The 18,990-nt window shown below is 30.6% G+C and overlaps 2 protein-coding genes across 5 annotated transcripts in view; one reads left to right on the forward strand and one right to left on the reverse strand.

Annotated features, from left to right (window-relative positions):
- The window catches only part of LOC145301604 (uncharacterized), a 40,394-nt gene extending 24,889 nt beyond the window's left edge, over positions 1-15,505 (forward strand). For both annotated transcript variants that reach the window (XR_013873563.1, XM_080144586.1), the window contains exon 2: positions 13,820-15,505. Coding sequence is in view for 1 of the 2 variants with exons in the window: in XM_080144586.1 (XP_080000712.1) it covers positions 13,820-14,041 (222 nt within the window). In the remaining variant the exon portion in view is untranslated. The remainder of the gene's footprint in view (positions 1-13,819) is intronic.
- Positions 1-18,990, reverse strand: part of LOC145301558 (uncharacterized) — a 152,679-nt gene that overhangs the window by 2,463 nt on the left and 131,226 nt on the right. For 2 of the 3 annotated variants that reach the window (XR_013873528.1, XR_013873530.1), the window contains one exon: positions 8,053-8,241. The exons of the other annotated variant lie outside the window; for it this stretch is intronic. The gene's annotated coding sequence lies outside the window, so the exon portion shown is untranslated. The remainder of the gene's footprint in view (positions 1-8,052; positions 8,242-18,990) is intronic. 3 annotated transcript variants of the gene reach the window in all.

Here is an 18,990-nt window from a genome sequence, read left to right on the forward strand (position 1 = left end):
AAAAAAAAAATAGTTTGATTAACAATTTATAAAACTTTTTCACAAATAAAATACATTTGTTGGGCAAAAAGAAATATGGACGTTTTAAAAAAAAAAAATGTTTTTCTTTTTAATGAAAATCAGATTTTTATTTTTAGTGACCCCCCCACCCCATTTTTAGTGGTTATGTCTGACATTGTTTATTAACATTATTCATTATATAGATATATTATCACAAGGCCAAATCAAAAAAGTGTGGAGGGGAGGTCTATGATCATCCTTGTCACTGTATATTTGATTTGTCTACTCTAATCCAAGCTAGAGTCCTTAGTCACCATAATACCGCATACACATCAGGGGTCGTCCTACTAAAGATCCCCAATCGAATCGTTTTTTTCTTTTTTTTTAAATAATATATTTGTAATAATTTGTAAAAATAGAAATATGTAATAAGAGTTTTTATTAAAAACAAAATTTCAAAAGACAACCCAACCCTAACCCTAGACCAACCACCACCTGCACGATCGGATTTTGACATGAGCTAATTTCGATATGGTAGAATGTGTGGTGAGAGATAACGACACTCAATTCACATCGAGTGAATGCAGATCCTTTTGCAAGTCGTATCAAGTGCCATACTTTTCAACTCCTCACTGTCACCCGAGATTCAATGGTCACAGCGAGAGATTCATTGAAGAGGGCTTTAAAAAAGGCACTAGGTACACCGACGAAAAGAGCATTAACACAGTTTTAGCAGGTGTATAGGATAACCTCTAATTCGAACACGCGTATGTGACTCTTGCCTTCAGAAACAATGTCAGCAAAAAAAGTCAAGTCCGGCTTGGATAAACTCCTTCCACAACAAGCTCAGGTCAAGAAAACTGTTTTGCTCTATAAGAAATATTTCTGTTCTGTCTGTTCATTCCACTTTTTAAATGCTTTTACATTGTTTTGCTGACTAGTCTGGGTGCCCAGTGTTGCCTGGATGTTTTGTAGGTGTTTCGCAAAAAAAAAAAAAAAAAAAAAAAATTATGAGTAGTAAGCAGGCAACGTAACGCGCCAGATGAAAAGGAGGTGAAAAAAAAAAAGTAACGCGCCAGATGAAAAGGAGGTGAAAAAAAAAGTAACGCGCCAGATGAAAAGGAGGTGAAAAAAAAAAGTAACGCGCCAGATGAAAAGGAGGTGAAAAAAAAAGTAACGCGCCAGATGAAAAGGAGGTGAAAAAAAAAGTAACGCGCCAGATGAAAAGGAGGTGAAAAAAAAAGTAACGCGCCAGATGAAAAGGAGGTGAAAAAAAAGTAACGCGCCAGATGAAAAGGAGGTGAAAATAAAAAAGTAACGCGCCAGATGAAAAGGAGGGGAAAAAAAAGTAACGCGCCAGATGAAAAGGAGGTGAAAATAAAAAAGTAACGCGCCAGATGAAAAGGAGGTGAAAATAAAAACAAATGGTCTTATCGATGCATCTACCATGATTGTGATGTCATGGGCGGTCGAAATAATGTCTTTTATGTGACGTCATTGACAAAAATGTCAGCGAAAAAATCAACCACTCCCTATAAAAAGTGCCAAGTTGAGGGTGAAGGAATTAATGTTTTTAGCCAATTTTTCGATATTTGTCATCTGAAGGGTTGAGCTTCAAAATGATACCGATCTCATGAAAATCCGTCGCCTGTGTCGAAAGTTTTTGGCAGACAAACAAACATACATTTAAACAGATAGGTGAGATTTATATTATAGATGTAGGGAGATGCTATCTTACTTTCACAGCCATTACATTGAGTCTGTATGTTCTTGTTACTCGGTGCTTTATTTCCTCTGTTGTCCTTTTCCGATTCACTGATAAGATCTGTGGCATAATGTATAAATTTCAAAATAGAAAATGTCGGATCATTATTGTGGATGATTTTTTTGTACTAATTTCGACATGACATGTAAGTACGTAATAATTTTTCCACCTCACGTAAATTATTTATTATTACGTAAATGCGTTTGTTTGAAAATTTACTCTTCTGCAGAAGCACTAAAAGTTTTAATATCTATTTGAAGTTGGGATTTCAATAAAAATAAAGTTTATATATTTTTCAAGGAGGGAATGAAGATTTCATTTGTATTCGAATGTTGAATCATAGATTTGTAACACAATATACAGCATAACTTTTCCCTTAGAGGTAGACGTAATTAAAAAAAAAAAAAATCGGTGAAAGGGGTTGTTTATAAATAATATTGGTATCAGATGTCAGCCAAGAATTTGCAGAAAGAAATTAATAAAAATGGAGGCATTAATTGCTAATGGCCTCTTCCTCCCCACATCTCATCAAACCAATTTCAACCTTCCCTCATACTCCCTAAAGAAATGAGAAAATAACTGATTTTGTTAAGTTCAATAACACATGTTTTGAATATCAAAACCTTTTTTTTAAAATAGCATTATACAGGGTGGAACGATAAAAGTGTCACCCTAAAGAAAACAACACTACAGCTTTATTTTAAAACTTTTATTGAAAATAAAAATCAATTCAGATAACTTGGTTATGCAGTAAAGCTGACATTTATCACCGCCTCGATATGGGTTCAGAACTAGGAGCATGTGCCAGCGGGAGGTTGGTGAATACTCAGTGGATGGCGGTGATCAGACTGGCTTTGGTATTGTATTGTCGGAGGTCATGTTGGTGATGTTCGTATGACCAAACGAAGTAGTCTAGCGGGTTCAGATTGGGGGGTAGTGAGAGAAGAGTACAAAGCCGTAGCACTCCTTTTGAAGCCAAGCCTGGGTCTCTTTAGACATGTGGGCTGGTGCCAAGTCCTAATGCCACACGCAGATTCTGCCCGCAGCCACCTGACTGCACCAGGGGATCACCACACTCTTCAGCACATCCAGGTACAATTTGGTGTTGACTTTCAAGCCAACTTAAAAGATGTGTGTTGACATGATGTGGCCCTCACTTGAAACCACACCAAAGACCATAACCGTGGCTGGAAACTTTGTTTTCATCACTCTGGGCACGTTCCTGTTATTCCTCGCAATCCAGTGATGCATTTTGAAGGTGCTGGCAATGATCCTGTTGTCATAACTCTGATCGGTAGACAGTATAAATTGTACAGTAGCATATCTCCAACTTCATTCGTTCAACACTGTGTCACTTTCAGACATGCCCTATTGCTCTTGGGATTTGTACATAACTGGCCAACTAGTAGATGGTCTGCAACAAAAAGAGAAAACCGGTTTTCATCAAACAGAAATGAAATCATGTCATCTTTTCTAGGATGACAATTTTATTGTTCCATTCTGTATATATTTATATATATGTATATTATTAGATTACTAGCAGGGATACCCGATGTTGCTCGGGATTGAATGAGGATGAATGAATGTTCTGCATTTATAATACTTTCATTGTCATTGAAATCGACGAAATTTACCATTTTTCAATCAAATTGATTGATTGTCTAGAGGAAACTTCACATGCTCCCACAGTGACTTCGGCCATCATACATTGTAGTCTACATTGCACTGTAGAGAACCTACTGTTGATTTTATAAAAGTATCTTAAAATAGCTTTATATAATTGCTTGACTTAAAGTTTAAAATTAAAAAGTCAAGTATCATGTTTCAATTTAGCCCTACACAGACACATTCATTTAAGATGATTCCCTCAAAGAACTTACTGTTGATTTTATATGTCAGGCCCTTCTGCTTGTGTAGCGATAAAACTTCTCAAATGTACTAATGGTGTTAGGCTTTATAAGGTGTTAACTTTGTTCAAAATTGGATTTTTCAATTATTGATTAATGATTTTCAATACTTAGAGGCATTCTGATACAAAACTATCTAAGAATACTGTCAGATACATGAATATTAGTTTACAATTTCATAAATAAAAATTTTTTTTTATTTCTACCAATTTATAAAAAAGTAGCCTTCATAGATTCATATTAGCTAAAAGCAGACAGAGCGTTTGTTAAAAATTGAGGATCGCTCGGCCAATCTTTCTCAGTTATTTTCAACAATATTGCTACCTGATACAATTCTAATATTCTTGGGATTGACGACAATTGCAAGAATTTGTTTTTTTGGAATTGTCTTCTTTTTCCATTGCAATACTTCTGGTGAGTGCAATTGTGCTAAACTTTATTATGTACATTTCGGAGTCCATAGGGAACAAATTCACATACACACACACAGACAAAGTACCTTTTATATGTAAGTAGAAATATAAACTAATAATAATCAAGACGCAGTGCATATACTTATTTTTTTTTTTACTTATATTCACCCCTAACAAGGCATATCGCCACTTGGACGTAAGGTGCTACTATTTAGGAACATGCCTAAGAAAGATTAACAAGATGTTGGTTTACATTACATTTAAACTTCTGCATATCAGTTCAGTCAGGAAAGAAGGTAGCAGGAAGGGAATTCCAAAGTCTAGCTGTTCGAAGGAAGAAACTAATAGAGTAGAAAGCTTTCTAGTATTTAGGGACCTCAACAGTGAAGGGGTGAGATTTTGTTGCTAAGCGGGTTTGTCGGGATATGTACATCAAAGGGTACAAGTGCAACGAGTTCATCAGAGCACATTGCATTAAAATATTTGCAAAAATAATGCTTCCAAATGATTTTGAATAAAAACAGAGCATTAGAAGACAGGTTTATAAGGGATCAAATGTACAGAAATTCTCTTCTTTTCAGATGAAAAATTAGAGTTGCGCCTGAGACGACGAAGAATTCAACTTCTACATTTTTTGCGTTTACATGTAAACAACCTGAAAAATATCTAAAAAGGAAACAAAAAAAGGAAATAAAAATAAAATTAAATATTTTAGATTTTAGTGTGGGGGATCATTTCTATGTCAACTTTTAGTGCAGGATTTCCAATGATCGGCATGCAGTTTTCTCAACATCAGTTACTGATTAAGTGAAAGCATCGACTTTAATCGATGTCCTGAGGACCATTGAGTCACTGTCTATATCGATCACTTTCACAAACTGTTTCACAAATCACAGCTTCATGTGAAAAGGTAGTAAACATTTTTTTTCACATTTTATGCCTGATGTTTTTTTTTAACATTGATATTTTTTTAACATTGATATTTTTTTAACATTGATATTTTTTTAACATTGATATTTTCTCAACATTGATATTTTTTTAACATTAATGTTTTTTTTAACATTGATGTTTTTCTCAACATTGATGTTTTTTTTAACATTGATCTTTTTTTTTAACATTGATGTTTTTTTAACATTGATATTTTTTTAACATTGATATTTTTTTAACATTGATATTTTTTTAACATTGATATTTTTTTAACATTGATATTTTCTCAACATTGATATTTTTTTAACATTGATGTTTTTTTTAACATTGATGTTTTTCTCAACATTGATGTTTTTTTTAACATTGATCTTTTTTTTTAACATTGATGTTTTTCTCAACATTGATGTTTTTTTTAACACTGATGTTTTTCTTAACATTGATGTTTTTTTAACATTGATGTTTTTCTTAACATTGATGTTTTTTTTAACATTGATATTTTTCTTAACATTGATGTTTTTTTAACATTGATGTTTTTCTCAACATTGATGTTTTTTTTAACATTGATATTTTTCTCAACATTGATGTTTTTCTCAACATTGATGTTTTTTTTAACATTGATATTTTTCTTAACATTGATGTTTTTTCAACATTGATGTTTTTTTTAACATTGATGTTTTTCTCAACACTGATGTTTTTCTTAACATTGATGTTTTTTTAACATTGATGTTTTTCTCAACATTGATGTTTTTTTAACATTGATGTTTTTTTTAACATTGATATTTTTCTCAACATTGATGTTTTTTTTAACATTGATGTTTTTTTTAACACTGATGTTTTTCTCAACATTGATGTTTTTTTTAACATTGATATGTTTTTTAACATTGATGTTTTTTTTAACATTGATGTTTTTCTCAACATTGATGTTTTTCTCAACATTGATGTTTATTTAACATTGATGTTTATTTAACATTGATGTTTTTTTAACATTGATGTTTTTCTTAACATTGATGTTTTTCTTAACATTGATGTTTTTTTAACATTGATGTTTTTCTTAACATTGATGTTTTTCTTAACATTGATGTTTATTTAACATTGATGTTTATTTAACATTGATGTTTTTTTAACATTGATGTTTTTTTAACATTGATGTTTTTTAACATTGATGTTTTTCTTAACATTGATGTTTTTCTTAACATTGATGTTTTTTTAACATTGATGTTTTTTTAACATTGATGTTTTTCTTAACATTGATGTTTTTTTTAACATTGATATTTTTCTTAACATTGATGTTTTTTTAACATTGATGTTTTTCTCAACATTGATGTTTTTTTTAACATTGATGTTTTTCTCAACATTGATGTTTTTTTTAACATTGATGTTTTTCTCAACATTGATGTTTATTTAACATTGATATTTTTCTCAACATTGATGTTTTTTTAACATTGATATTTTTCTTAACATTGATGTTTTTCTTAACATTGATGTTTTTTTTAACATTGATGTTTTCTTAACATTGATGTTTTTCTCAACATTGATGTTTTTCTCAACATTGATGTTTTTTTTAACATTGATGTTTTTTTTAACATTGATGTTTTTTTTTAACATTGATGTTTTTTTTAACATTGATATGTTTTTTTTAACATTGATATGTTTTTTAACATTGATGTTTTTTTTAACATTGATGTTTTTCTCAACATTGATGTTTTTCTCAACATTGATGTTTATTTAACATTGATGTTTATTTAACATTGATGTTTTTCTTAACATTGATGTTTTTTTAACATTGATGTTTTTTTAACATTGATGTTTTTCTTAACATTGATGTTTTGTTTTTTTAACATTGATGTTTTTCTTAACATTGATGTTTTGTTTTTTTAACATTGATGTTTTCCTCAGTTATTATTTTTTGATACAGACAAATGATCCATTTGTATTCTTTATATTTGAGAAGCTCAAAAACCATTCTGATGTGTTCATATTTTTTTCTTTTCAGGTGTATTGAGTATCCTGTAATAAAACACACTTCAGACTCTGAACCAGTTTCTCGGATCATAACCTGGGGTTCCTATCTCAGTAGACTAATCCAGTAATAGCAGAAAAGTAGTGGAAACCAAATTTAGAGTCAAAGATGAAAGGCTTTATCTGTGACAAAATAATGTTACTATCTTGACAGCGTTTTAGACAGACTCGGACCTCAAACTATGTCATTGAGTTTTATTTGGCTAAATGTTTAGGGTTTTGGTGATATGCCTATAAAATTTTGCTCCTTGACAGGGTTCAAAAAAGGAGTCGCCAACCTAATCGGTCCTAAACTATCCATTAAACTCTAACCTCTATCTCATCACTGAAACATGAAATCTTTGTGGGTGTTTTACAAGTATTTAATGGCAAGTGCTCTGAAAAATTCAAATCACTAGTACCCCATCGACGACAAACTTTTGACAAACCTGACAAGCAACAAAATCCCACCCCTACACTGTAGAGATCCATGGATGCTGTAAAGCTTTTCACTCAAATAGTTTCTTCCCTTGGACAGCTGCACTTTGGAATTCCCTCCCGGGTCTCTGCTTCCCTGACTCTACTGACATGCAAAAATTCAAGCGTAATGTAAACAGACATCTCACTGCCCAACTCCCTAAATAGTATCCCTGCAAATCTGGCTTCAAATAGTAGCCCATCATGACTAAGTGGCTCTGTGTCTTCTTTGGGATGAAATGACAAAAAAAAAAATTTGTTTTTAAAAATCTGAGTCATTATTTCTATTAGTTGTCTCGTCTGTCACATTCATTGTCACATTCATTGTCACATTCAAGAAAATGAAGCTGAGTGAAAATAGGTTTTGGAACATCATCTACATAAGACATCATCTACGTAAGGCATCATCTACGTAAGGCATCATCTACGTAAGGCATCATCTATGTAAGGCATCATCTATGTAAGACAAAAATGTCTGTGACATGGTCCTATGCTACATCATCGAATGCTGAACGCTATTTTGTATTTTTCATTGATGAAAGTTTTCTTTGTAAGAATGACATACCTCATATGTTGCCTATGGTTTGTCTTTGATCGATTTGAAGGAAAAATAAGCTCTTTTCACGAATTCAGTAATGTTCATCCTTTGCTTTGGAGATGTGAATGTACCACAAATATAGCAGATTAAATCTGGACATGTGACGCGTTTCCTTCTATTTAATGTAGCTGCCATGTTGAATTAATGGCTGTTTATCTGAAATAGAAATAAAATAATTTACTCTTTTCATCTTGTAAAATTTAATTGTAAATTACAAAATAAATAATATTATATTTTACATTTAAACAAAATTTAATTCACAATTAATATGGTGCATTTTGGATCATTACCTCTCTTGATGATGTTTAGAACCTGTGACCTGATAAATTGCAGCATCAAAACTAGACCTGATCCATAAAAATGAATGTCATTTTCAGAATCTGTGACCTCGAATCGACTAGAATCAATAGTCAGAACTCCTGCAACTGAAAGTGTGTTCGCCAGAGTTATCTATTTATGAACTAGTAGGCAATCAGAAACATGGCCCTCTGTAATAATCTATTAATATAAATCTCACTTGTCCTTTTGAATGCATCTATGTATGTCTGTCTAAAACTTTTCTCAGCAGCATTGGAACGGGTTGAAAGGGTGATGTCTTGGTTGAATAATATGTGAAAATTAAAAAAAAAAAAGGTCAATTATTTTGTATAGAAATAAAGGTTTGCAATGAGAGAGGGTAGCAAAAAAGCGTTCCTTCATGATAATTTAGCCAAACACGCATGCGCAAAAAACGTTCTTTCTTGAATTAGTTTAAAAAGAAAACAAAAAAAAACGTTACTTCGCTGACGTGATTGTAGAGCAGTGATTATAGTGACAGTGTCGTTATCCTAAGGTTGCATGTTCATGCTGACATATCGGACATCTTTTTTTTTTTTTTGATTTTTGAAGTTTAATAGTTAAACAGGGTTATTTTTTTTTTTATTCCTTTATTCTTTATTTTCCCTTTACTTTTATTTATGATTCAAAATATAGTATCTGTTCTATCTTTAATTTTATTTATGATTCAAAATGTAGTATCTGTTCTATCTTTAATTTTATTTATGATTCAAAATGTAGTATCTGTTCTATCTTTAATTTTATTTATGATTCAAAATATAGTATCTGTTCTATCTTTAATTTTATTTATGATTCAAAATGTAGTATCTGTTCTATCTTTAATTTTATTTATGATTCAAAATGTAGTATCTGTTCTATCTTTAATTTTATTTATGATTCAAAATATAGTATCTGTTCTATCTTTAATTTTATTTATGATTCAAAATATAGTATCTGTTCGGCAATTAAAGGGAGAGGAATATACTTCAAATCTTCTTTTTTATCCACATCCAGAATGTTAGCCTTTTTTTGGGAACTAGATTTTTCCCTTACATTAGAAACCAACATCATGTCTAACTTAGCCACTAGTATTAGAGATAAATACACAGAGAATAAAGGGCCAGGAAAAAAAAGGGTCAGTATCATCTCGATTACGGAATAGTTCGTGCTCTTGCAGTTAACTAGTACCACAAAAAAGACTAAGCTGGGGCATGGCCTTCATTAAGCGGGCCTATTCAATTGAAAAATGATGTCATACACTTTAGGACAATTGAGACGTATGAAAAGGTTAAGATACCGAAAAAGGGGAGTCAATGGAAAGGCCTTCTTTTTTTTGACGATCTCGTGACACTTTCCCAATCTCTAAAGTTGACTATTTTTTTTTTTTGCCCTGCTTTCAATTAAACCTGAACTCAATGAAATCTTGACTAATGAAAACACCTATTAAACAGCCAAGCGATCACAGGCAGCCATTTTGTAGTGTGACACACATTTTCTATGGTATTGAAATCATGTTTCATGTTCAAGATAATTTCATTTCATAATATCAAATGAAAACTGAAACAATGGAGCCTTGTAAGTGGTTGGCTTACTAGGTAGTGACTTCTCTCTCTTTTCAAAACCAAAGCAGGAAAAAGTTTAATTTTTTATTCTGGGTTTGTCAATTTAAAAAAATTATTATCAAGTTTTCCAAATTTGATTTCCAAACAATACTATTTTGTTGTTTTTAACGCTTGTAGTACACATGTACTACAAGCGTTAAAAAATCAAAAAAATGTACTAAGTACATGCATTTCCTTTTTAGTCGTAAAAAAACAAACAAAAAAACAAATATATAACAAATAAAAAGGTAGTTGTGCACTTATGCTACCATGCTGAAATAACGTAATTATTTAGAAACCCATTCTTAACATGGGGAAGGAAGGGTGTTTTGTTAACTGTTCTGTACTTGCACCTAACAATTAAATAAAATATATTGTGAAACTTGAATTTAATTTGTCAAGACAATTTTTTCGAATCTATAAAACAAACCCGTTTTTTTAACTGAAGATATCTAAATAATAATAATAATAATAATAATAATAACTAGGCGGTTCAATAAAGAATTTCATTGTGATGAATTTTGTAAATTTTTACCTCATTTCCACTTTAATATTTTTCTTTAAAATGACTATCTTTTAATGTTTTCGGGTATGCTGAAAACGAATATCGCATTTAAATTTTCCGCAAATAAGTAGCTTTCTGAATATTAAGCAATGTCATTTCTTATGTTATCACTGGTGGCCATCTTGGTAAATGTGTTTGCACATAGTTTCTCAGGGTTAGGTTTGCGTGCTCCAGTGTACCAAGATGGCCACAAGCGATAACATAAGAAATGACATTGCTTAATATCCGGAAAACTACTTATTTGCAGAAAATTTTAAATGAGATATTTGTTTTCAGCATACTCAAAAACCTGAAAAAGTCATTTTAAATGTTATGGTGGAAACAAGGTAAAAAATTACCGTTTTATTTCTTTGTTTACATAATTGAATTTTCAGTAAAACAATAGAAATGACAAAAATTTCCATCAGCTGATGACTATATAGCTGTTGCTTATCAGGATTCCTGGTATCCTGGTACTGTGAAAGCTACATCAAGGATTCACGTAGAGTACGATTTATGTTTTTGTTTTTTTTTGCAGTCAGCACCAGGGTTTAAACAGCTTCCTCCAAAGGAGGAAGTTTCATGGGAGTATGAAATTCACAAGCAGTCTCCAGTCGCATGTATATCCCTGTTAGGGGAGATGACGACATTAGGTTTTTGCAACTTTTTGCCGGGAGGTGTTGACGTCCTCCTACATACAGCACCTGGACTTCCCAAATTGGTCACCATTTCGGTGATCTGAAAGGAACCGGTGTGTCAACGTGATTATGTCGCACACATATGGTTGCATCTCAGAAAATAGGGGTATATTTTGGACCAGATAGGATTTACAAAATTGAAAGTTGGACTGGCCCCAAAATGCATAAGTTCTGGTCAACTATAGGAATTTCCATCTTTTACAGAAATCCAAAATCTTTATGAAAAATTTTTGATTTGTTTCTGAGATTAATTCATATCAACTCATGTTTTATCAAGATGATTTCATTTCTTCAGGTGATTATCTGTAATGGGATAAGCATGCTGAGTCCTGTAATTTTATCCCCAGCAATTACTGCCTTCGATAGCTGTTGTCTCATCACATTTTGATCAACTAAACCTCTGACTTGCTTTGGGTAGGATTGAAACCACTATCTTCAGACAACGCTCACTTGAAATTGTAGAGATTCAACATCTCTATTCACTGCGTCATGGGCTCCAAAGAGTGATCAAGATTGGATTTTTTGGTTTTATAAATCCAAGTTTTTCATTCTTATCTCGTCTTCCATTGTTGGGTCCATATTCCTAGCATTCCTATTCTGTCCCGGTTAATCACTTGAAGGAACAACAACAACTATTAAGATGAGGATAACAGCCTGCAAATAAATAATTCAATTATTTGTTGTGAGATTTTGTTTTTTTACAGCAAGTACATTCTAATTAATGAGGACATAAATATTTGTAGTCACTGGATAATATGTCAATTGAACATCAACTGGTCTGGAATGCAAGGGACATAACTCTGCTTTACATACTGCCCATTATCTCAAGCAAGACAACAAAGGACAAAGAGTTCCTTCCCTTTTAAATATAAAATGTTTCATAATTATTTAGCAATTACATGAGGATGAATTTCATCATTCCCTTTCACTGGTGTTCACAGCCTGTTTTCTAGGCATCCATACGTTTGATGCCAAATACTCTAGAAATAGACATTTGATGCACAGGTACACAGGATTAAAGTAGATTTGTTTTTAGTATTATTTTTTTTAAAGAAAATGTCCACAAGTAAATTTACCTCGCATTTTTTTATCCCTCTCACCTTTTTAAGCGAGAAAAGGATATCTTCATGACCATTATTGCATCTGTTCGAATTGGTAGGGGATCTGTCAGCAGGAGCAACACCGACATGCAGCTGCCTTAAAATAACCTAAGATCTCCCACCAATTCTAACAGATGGAATAATAGACACTGATGAAGCTATTCTCAAATTCAAGAAAGACTAAACACAGTCGATCAGATGTATCTACTGTTTTTTTTTTTTGTTTTTGTAATTGAACAATTTAATCAAAATCACTTTACTACCTGACGAATATAACGGTATAAATTAATTCAAACACACCTTGTATGCCTTAGTTCAGTATTTGAGTAGATGCCAGATACCTCCAGATTACAATTATTCATTCTTTCCATTCAGTATGCCACCATCTGTCTCAGAGAGGGGAGGATTTTGTTCCTGATTCCCAATTCCGATTCATCATTCCACACTATTAATTACCAATGATTAACACACCAAGACGATTGCTTGTAACATAAAATACAAACTATTACTGGAGATTTTGAAAAGCAGTTGTATGAGGGTTAACAAAATATGTGTTTTGGAAATTTTGAGATGAGGATTGATAATTTGTATCTTTTGGACTACTGTTCTCACCTTGTGTGTTATTTGCATATTGTTTTGCCCACTGTAACCTTTGACCTTCTTTATGTCTTGTCAAACTCGGAATTTTAATGGGACTTTTAATTTAAGAATATAATTGCTAAATATTTAAGACTTCTACCTGGTCATGGCTGACAGAATGAGAACATGCTATCCCTATGGATTAAAAAAGAGTTCTGTTTGAAATTCCTTGCAGATACTCCAAGTTGACAGAAAAATTCCTGAGTTTGACAAGATACATCTGATGAAGGTTGGAGGTTAGATTGGCCGAAACTTTGTGCAAATAACATTCACGATGAGAACCGTCATATTAATAACCGAAAGTAATGTAGGAAAAAAATTTACCTATTTTTTTTTTTTATCTCTGCATCTAGAACGACAGACTGAGTTTAAATGAATTTAATTTGCCGTGAATAAAAACTGAGTAAAATAATCCACCTTCATTCATGACGAGAATTAAATAACCAGATTATTTTATGCACTTTATTTACGACAAAATTAAACTGATTAAGACTTATTTCAGTACTTTAGCAAACTTTGAAATGGATGTATGTAAGCGTCCGTTCAATTATGATATCAACCACCTTATTATGCCGGGCGATGCCGATGATCAAATCTTAACAAGAGTATGAAACAGAAAAATAGTAAAATAAATGGAAATCGTAGAAAAAAAAACAAAAAACAAAAAAAAAAAACGATCTACTGTAATTTTGTTTTATTATTCATTTAATTTTTCATGTCAAACATTTTTTTTTTTTTTTGTACAGGGCGAGGAGGAAACTAATATTTCAAATATTAATATCAATTTTTCATGCAAATAGTTTTCAGCTGGCCTTTGCATCAATTTTTTCATTTCAGGGTTGGAAAAAAACGATGCAACGTGTAGCTGAAAATGTGTCTCAGAACAATAAAACAGGATGCCAAGATGATCGTGGATCCTCGCCTTTACGGAGTTTGACGCTGGAACCGAGATTGACTAACGTTCGTATCCACTTCTGCGGCAGACTGTCGCATCTGGTCAGCATTCGTCCGGGACGCAGTAAGTTCTCTGGATGGAGCCAGACCAATCATGCCGGGTAAATGTCGAAACGCATACAAGTTCAAGAGATTACAAACGACTAAGCAAAGCAACAAAAAAAATAAAAATAAATAATTTGTTTTAGAATAATTGTCAAAATTTTATTCCATTAAAAACAAAATTCTGAGTAATAACAATGCATTAATATAAGAAGCTTACCCCCCCCCCCAAAAAAAAACTACTACTTCAAGATCAAAAACTAGCCAATGATAAGTGTTAGATGCTCTGAGAATAGCAATTCTTTCCACTTTGTCAGAAACATTGCTCTTGAAGGACAAAATAACTGAAGCAAGACTCATAATTAGCATTACAAGCGTATGCTGTATTTTCATGGACATCGGCAATATTACATACCTAATGTGCTTCAACAAGTCATATCTTTTTTATTTGTTGGTCAATTTTTAAAAGAATTATATTGATGGAAAGAGAATAAAATAAGCTTTCCAATGATGTTAATTTCTTTTTTTTTTTTTTTTTTAATGCGTTCAATATTTTTATGCTCCAAGTTAAAAATGAAAAAACGGTAAAAAATGACGACAGCAAAAAGGGAAACAGTTTTTTCAATGTTTGCATTTCATACATAACGTTTGGATACATATGCGCGGGGTTAAATTTGATTGGATATGGCTGAAATTTTACAGGCTATATAAAGAAAGAAGTACATCTCTACTGGTGTTTGATTTTTATTTTTTTCGACCACAGGAAGCATAGTTACGACCGAGCAAAGTTGACGAAGAATATTTCAAAATTGATAAGATAAATCGGTATATATCATCCATTTTCATATAGATAATAGTTTCAGAATTATTTTCATGTATAATATGTAAATATTTGATAATTATTAATCGTGTGGAAATTTCTTTAAAATGTTATCTTTTATAGAAATTCAAATCGCTTAAAGGGAAACGATGACAGCGATGGTTAGCTATGCGCTAATCATCGCTGTCATCGTATTAACGAGTTTGTATTTCTTAAAAATAGGAAACTTTTTTTTCTGCTTCCAAAACGAAAGCAGAAAAAAAGTCAATTTAAAAAAAAATTATCAAGTTTTTCAAATTTGATTTTCAAGCAATACTATTTTGATGTTTTTAACGCTTGTAGTACACATTTAGTGGTAAAAAACAAATATATAACAAATAAAAGGTAGTTGTGCACTTATGCTATCATGCTGAAATAACGTTATTATTTAGAAACCCATTCTTAACATGGGGAAGGAAGGGTGTTTTGTTAACTGTTCTGTACTTTCACCTAACAATTAAATAAAATATATTGTGAAACTTGAATTTATTTTTAACTCATTGTCAAGACCATTTTTTTCGAATCTGTAAAACAAACCCGTTTTTTAACTGAAGATATCTAAATAATAATAATAATAATAATAATAATAATAATAATAATTAGGCGGTTCAATAAAGAATTTCATTGTGATGAATTTTGTAAATTTTTATCTTGTTTCCACTTTAATATTTTTCTTTAAAATGACTATCTTTTAATGTTTTTGGGTATGTTGAAAACGAATATCGCATTTAAATTTTCCACAAATAAGTAGCTTTCCGAATATTAAGCAATGTCATTTCTTATGTTATTGCTGGTGGCCATCTTGGTACATGTGTTAGCGCATAGTTTTTCAGGGTTAGGTTTGCGCGCTCGCATGTACCAAGATGGCCACAAGCGATAACATAAGAAATGACATTGCTTAATATCCGGAAAGCTACTTATTTGTGGAAAATTTAAATGAGATATTTGTTTTCAGCATACTCAAAAACCTGAAAAAGTCATTTTAAATGTTATGGTGGAAACAAGGTAAAAAATTACCGTTTTATTTCTTTGTTTACATAATTGAATTTTCAGTAAAACAATAGAAATGACAAAAATTTCCATCAACTGATTAATATATAGTTGTTGCTTATCAAGATTCCTGGTACCTGGTATTGTGAAAGCTGCATCAAGGATTCACGTAGAGTTCGATTTATGGTTGCATCTCAGAAAATAGGGGTATATTTTGGGCCAGATAGAGAGAATTTACAAAATTGAAAGTTGGACTGGTCAACTATGGGAATTTTCATCTTTTATAGAAATCCAAAATCTATATGAAAAATAGTCTTAGATTTATTTCTGAGATTAATTCATATCTAATCAATTTTTTTTTCTTTGAGGGGAGTAGTAAATACCGGCCATTGAATGCTCTTTAGGCATTCAATGGCTACACCCAAGATTAAGCTCTCCTTTGATGAGGAGGCACGAAAATGCTTGCTCTCAATAAAGCTACATTTAAATACCACTATAATACTTAGTTTTGTTCATGAATAGACACCCACTGTATGATACCATTGGCAAGTTTTAAAAACATTGAAATTTGTACATTCGAATTTATAATTCATGGCTTATGGTAAAGAGATACATCAGATTTGACTGCATAATCAGAAAGAGCACACAATTTTACATAAGAGTGCCAAGTTTAATGAGAATAGCTTGAAAATAAATAAATGGTGGTGAAATTACCGAATTCCTTGAAATGTTGAGTTCAGTAATTTAGCCCACTTTTTCTAAAGAAAAATGTCCACGGAAAAGCAAAACATCTTTTACATAGCTCTTTTCATGCAAGTTGATAAAATAACAATTATCTTAAAATAAAAAATCAACTTGTAATGCTAAAAATATAATGCTAAAAATTATAATGCTAAAATTATAATGCTAAAAATTATAATGCTAAAATTATAATGCTAAAAATTATAATGCTAAAAATTATAATGCTAAAAATATAATGCTAAAAATACAATGCTAAAAATATAATGCTAAAATTATAATGCTAAAATTATAATGCTAAAAATATAATGCTAAAATTATAATGCTAAAAATATAATGCTAAAAATTATAATGCTAAAATTATAATGCTAAAAATATAATGCTAAAATTATAATGCTAAAAATATAATGCTAAAAATTATAATGCTAAAAATATAATGCTAAAAATATAATGCTAAAAATATAATGCTAAAAATTATAATGCTAAAAATATAATGCTAAAAATATAATGCTAAAAATTATAATGCTAAAAATTATAATGCTAAAAATTATAATGCTAAAAATATAATGCTAAAAATATAATGCTAAAAATATAATGCTAAAAATATAATGCTAAAAATATAATGCTAAAAATTATAATGCTAAAAATATAATGCTAAAAATATAATGCTAAAAATATAATGCTAAAAATTATAATGCTAAAATTATAATGCTAAAAATATAATGCTAAAATTATAATGCTAAAATTATAATGCTAAAATTATAATGCTAAAAATATAATGCTAAAAATTATAATGCTAAAAATATAATGCTAAAAATATAATGCTAAAAATTATAATGCTAAAAATATAATGCTAAAAATATAATGCTAAAAATTATAATGCTAAAAATTATAATGCTAAAAATTATAATGCTAAAAATTATAATGCTAAAAATATAATGCTAAAAATATAATGCTAAAAATATAATGCTAAAAATATAATGCTAAAAATTATAATGCTAAAAATATAATGCTAAAATTATAATGCTAAAAATATAATGCTAAAATTATAATGCTAAAAATATAATGCTAAAAATTATAATGCTAAAAATTATAATGCTAAAAATATAATGCTAAAAATATAATGCTAAAAATATAATGCTAAAAATTATAATGCTAAAAATATAATGCTAAAAATATAATGCTAAAAATTATAATGCTAAAAATATAATGCTAAAAATATAATGCTAAAAAAGATAATGCTAAAATTATAATGCTAAAAATTATAATGCTAAAATTATAATGCTGCCACAAGTAAAGCCAATGTGCATTTTTTATTTAATATATTTCGTTAAACATGAAAAATATTTTATAGACTTAATATTTTTGTTAAGGGAGGAGGGGATATCCACCCACAAGCTGCAACGATGATTGAAAATATTACTGCGCTCACCTTGCACCACACAGTAAGAGCTGCTCTGTTTTGCGGTGATCGTTTTTTAACTGAACTGCATTTGCACCAATCATGTTAAGAAAAGCAAATAACTGCAGAAGTTTTCACAAATAAATAAATCTGCCAGAGAGAGAAGAAGATTTAGTTTCCCTTTTTTTCTAATTCGGTATTTTTGGTGAAAACTCCAGTTCAAACGTGGCCCTGACTAGATTGTTAACCGAAAACACGTCACATGTATCATCTTAACAATTCTGCAAATTTAAAAAATAATTACTTTCTGATCCATAATGGAAAACTAGTAATTCCATAAAATTGAGAAGTGAACGATGCCATTTCACTTCTAGTATCATTTTCTCGAAATCAATTGGCATAAACTACGACGACAGGAGAGTTAATGTGGACCACATTGTCAAGGGGAAAGTCCACATTTACATCTGTTATATTATCATAATTTAAGTCCACAGGTAGTGAGTTTAATTCCTAAAACAATACAAACTGACTCATACAAAATATCGAAAAAGCATGCGATATGAGTGAAGTAAATAACGGATAAGTTTAAAATCCAACTAAAGGCCAGAGAATAAAATGACCCAAAATACATTAATATAATGCCAACAAATAAGATGAGAGTTACAGTCCAAAACATGTCAATAATCTGGATCAAATATAGTTGGGGCACCCTAGCATGAAGAAAGAAAAAGGACATATTTGGTCTTAATAGCGATTATTTTACATTTTACTTCCATTTTTATCACTTATGATAAATTGAAGATTTTCATAGCAAGAAACTCAATATTTTAAACTTTTTTTTTATAATATAATCCAATATTTTTTTAATTAAAAAATTATCTTTATAAAAGATTAAGTTTAGTGGTGATATCTTTTAAATAATTTCATGAGATTAAATTAAAATTGCAAAGTATACAGACCATGTGTCCTTTTGACTATGGTCCATGTTAGGGTGGCTCAAATTTATTTGATCCAATAATCTAA

Source organism: Euprymna scolopes, chromosome 2, assembly GCF_053919585.1.
Source record: "Euprymna scolopes isolate OS-2025 chromosome 2, ASM5391958v1, whole genome shotgun sequence".
NCBI classification, from domain to species: domain Eukaryota; kingdom Metazoa; phylum Mollusca; class Cephalopoda; order Sepiida; family Sepiolidae; genus Euprymna; species Euprymna scolopes.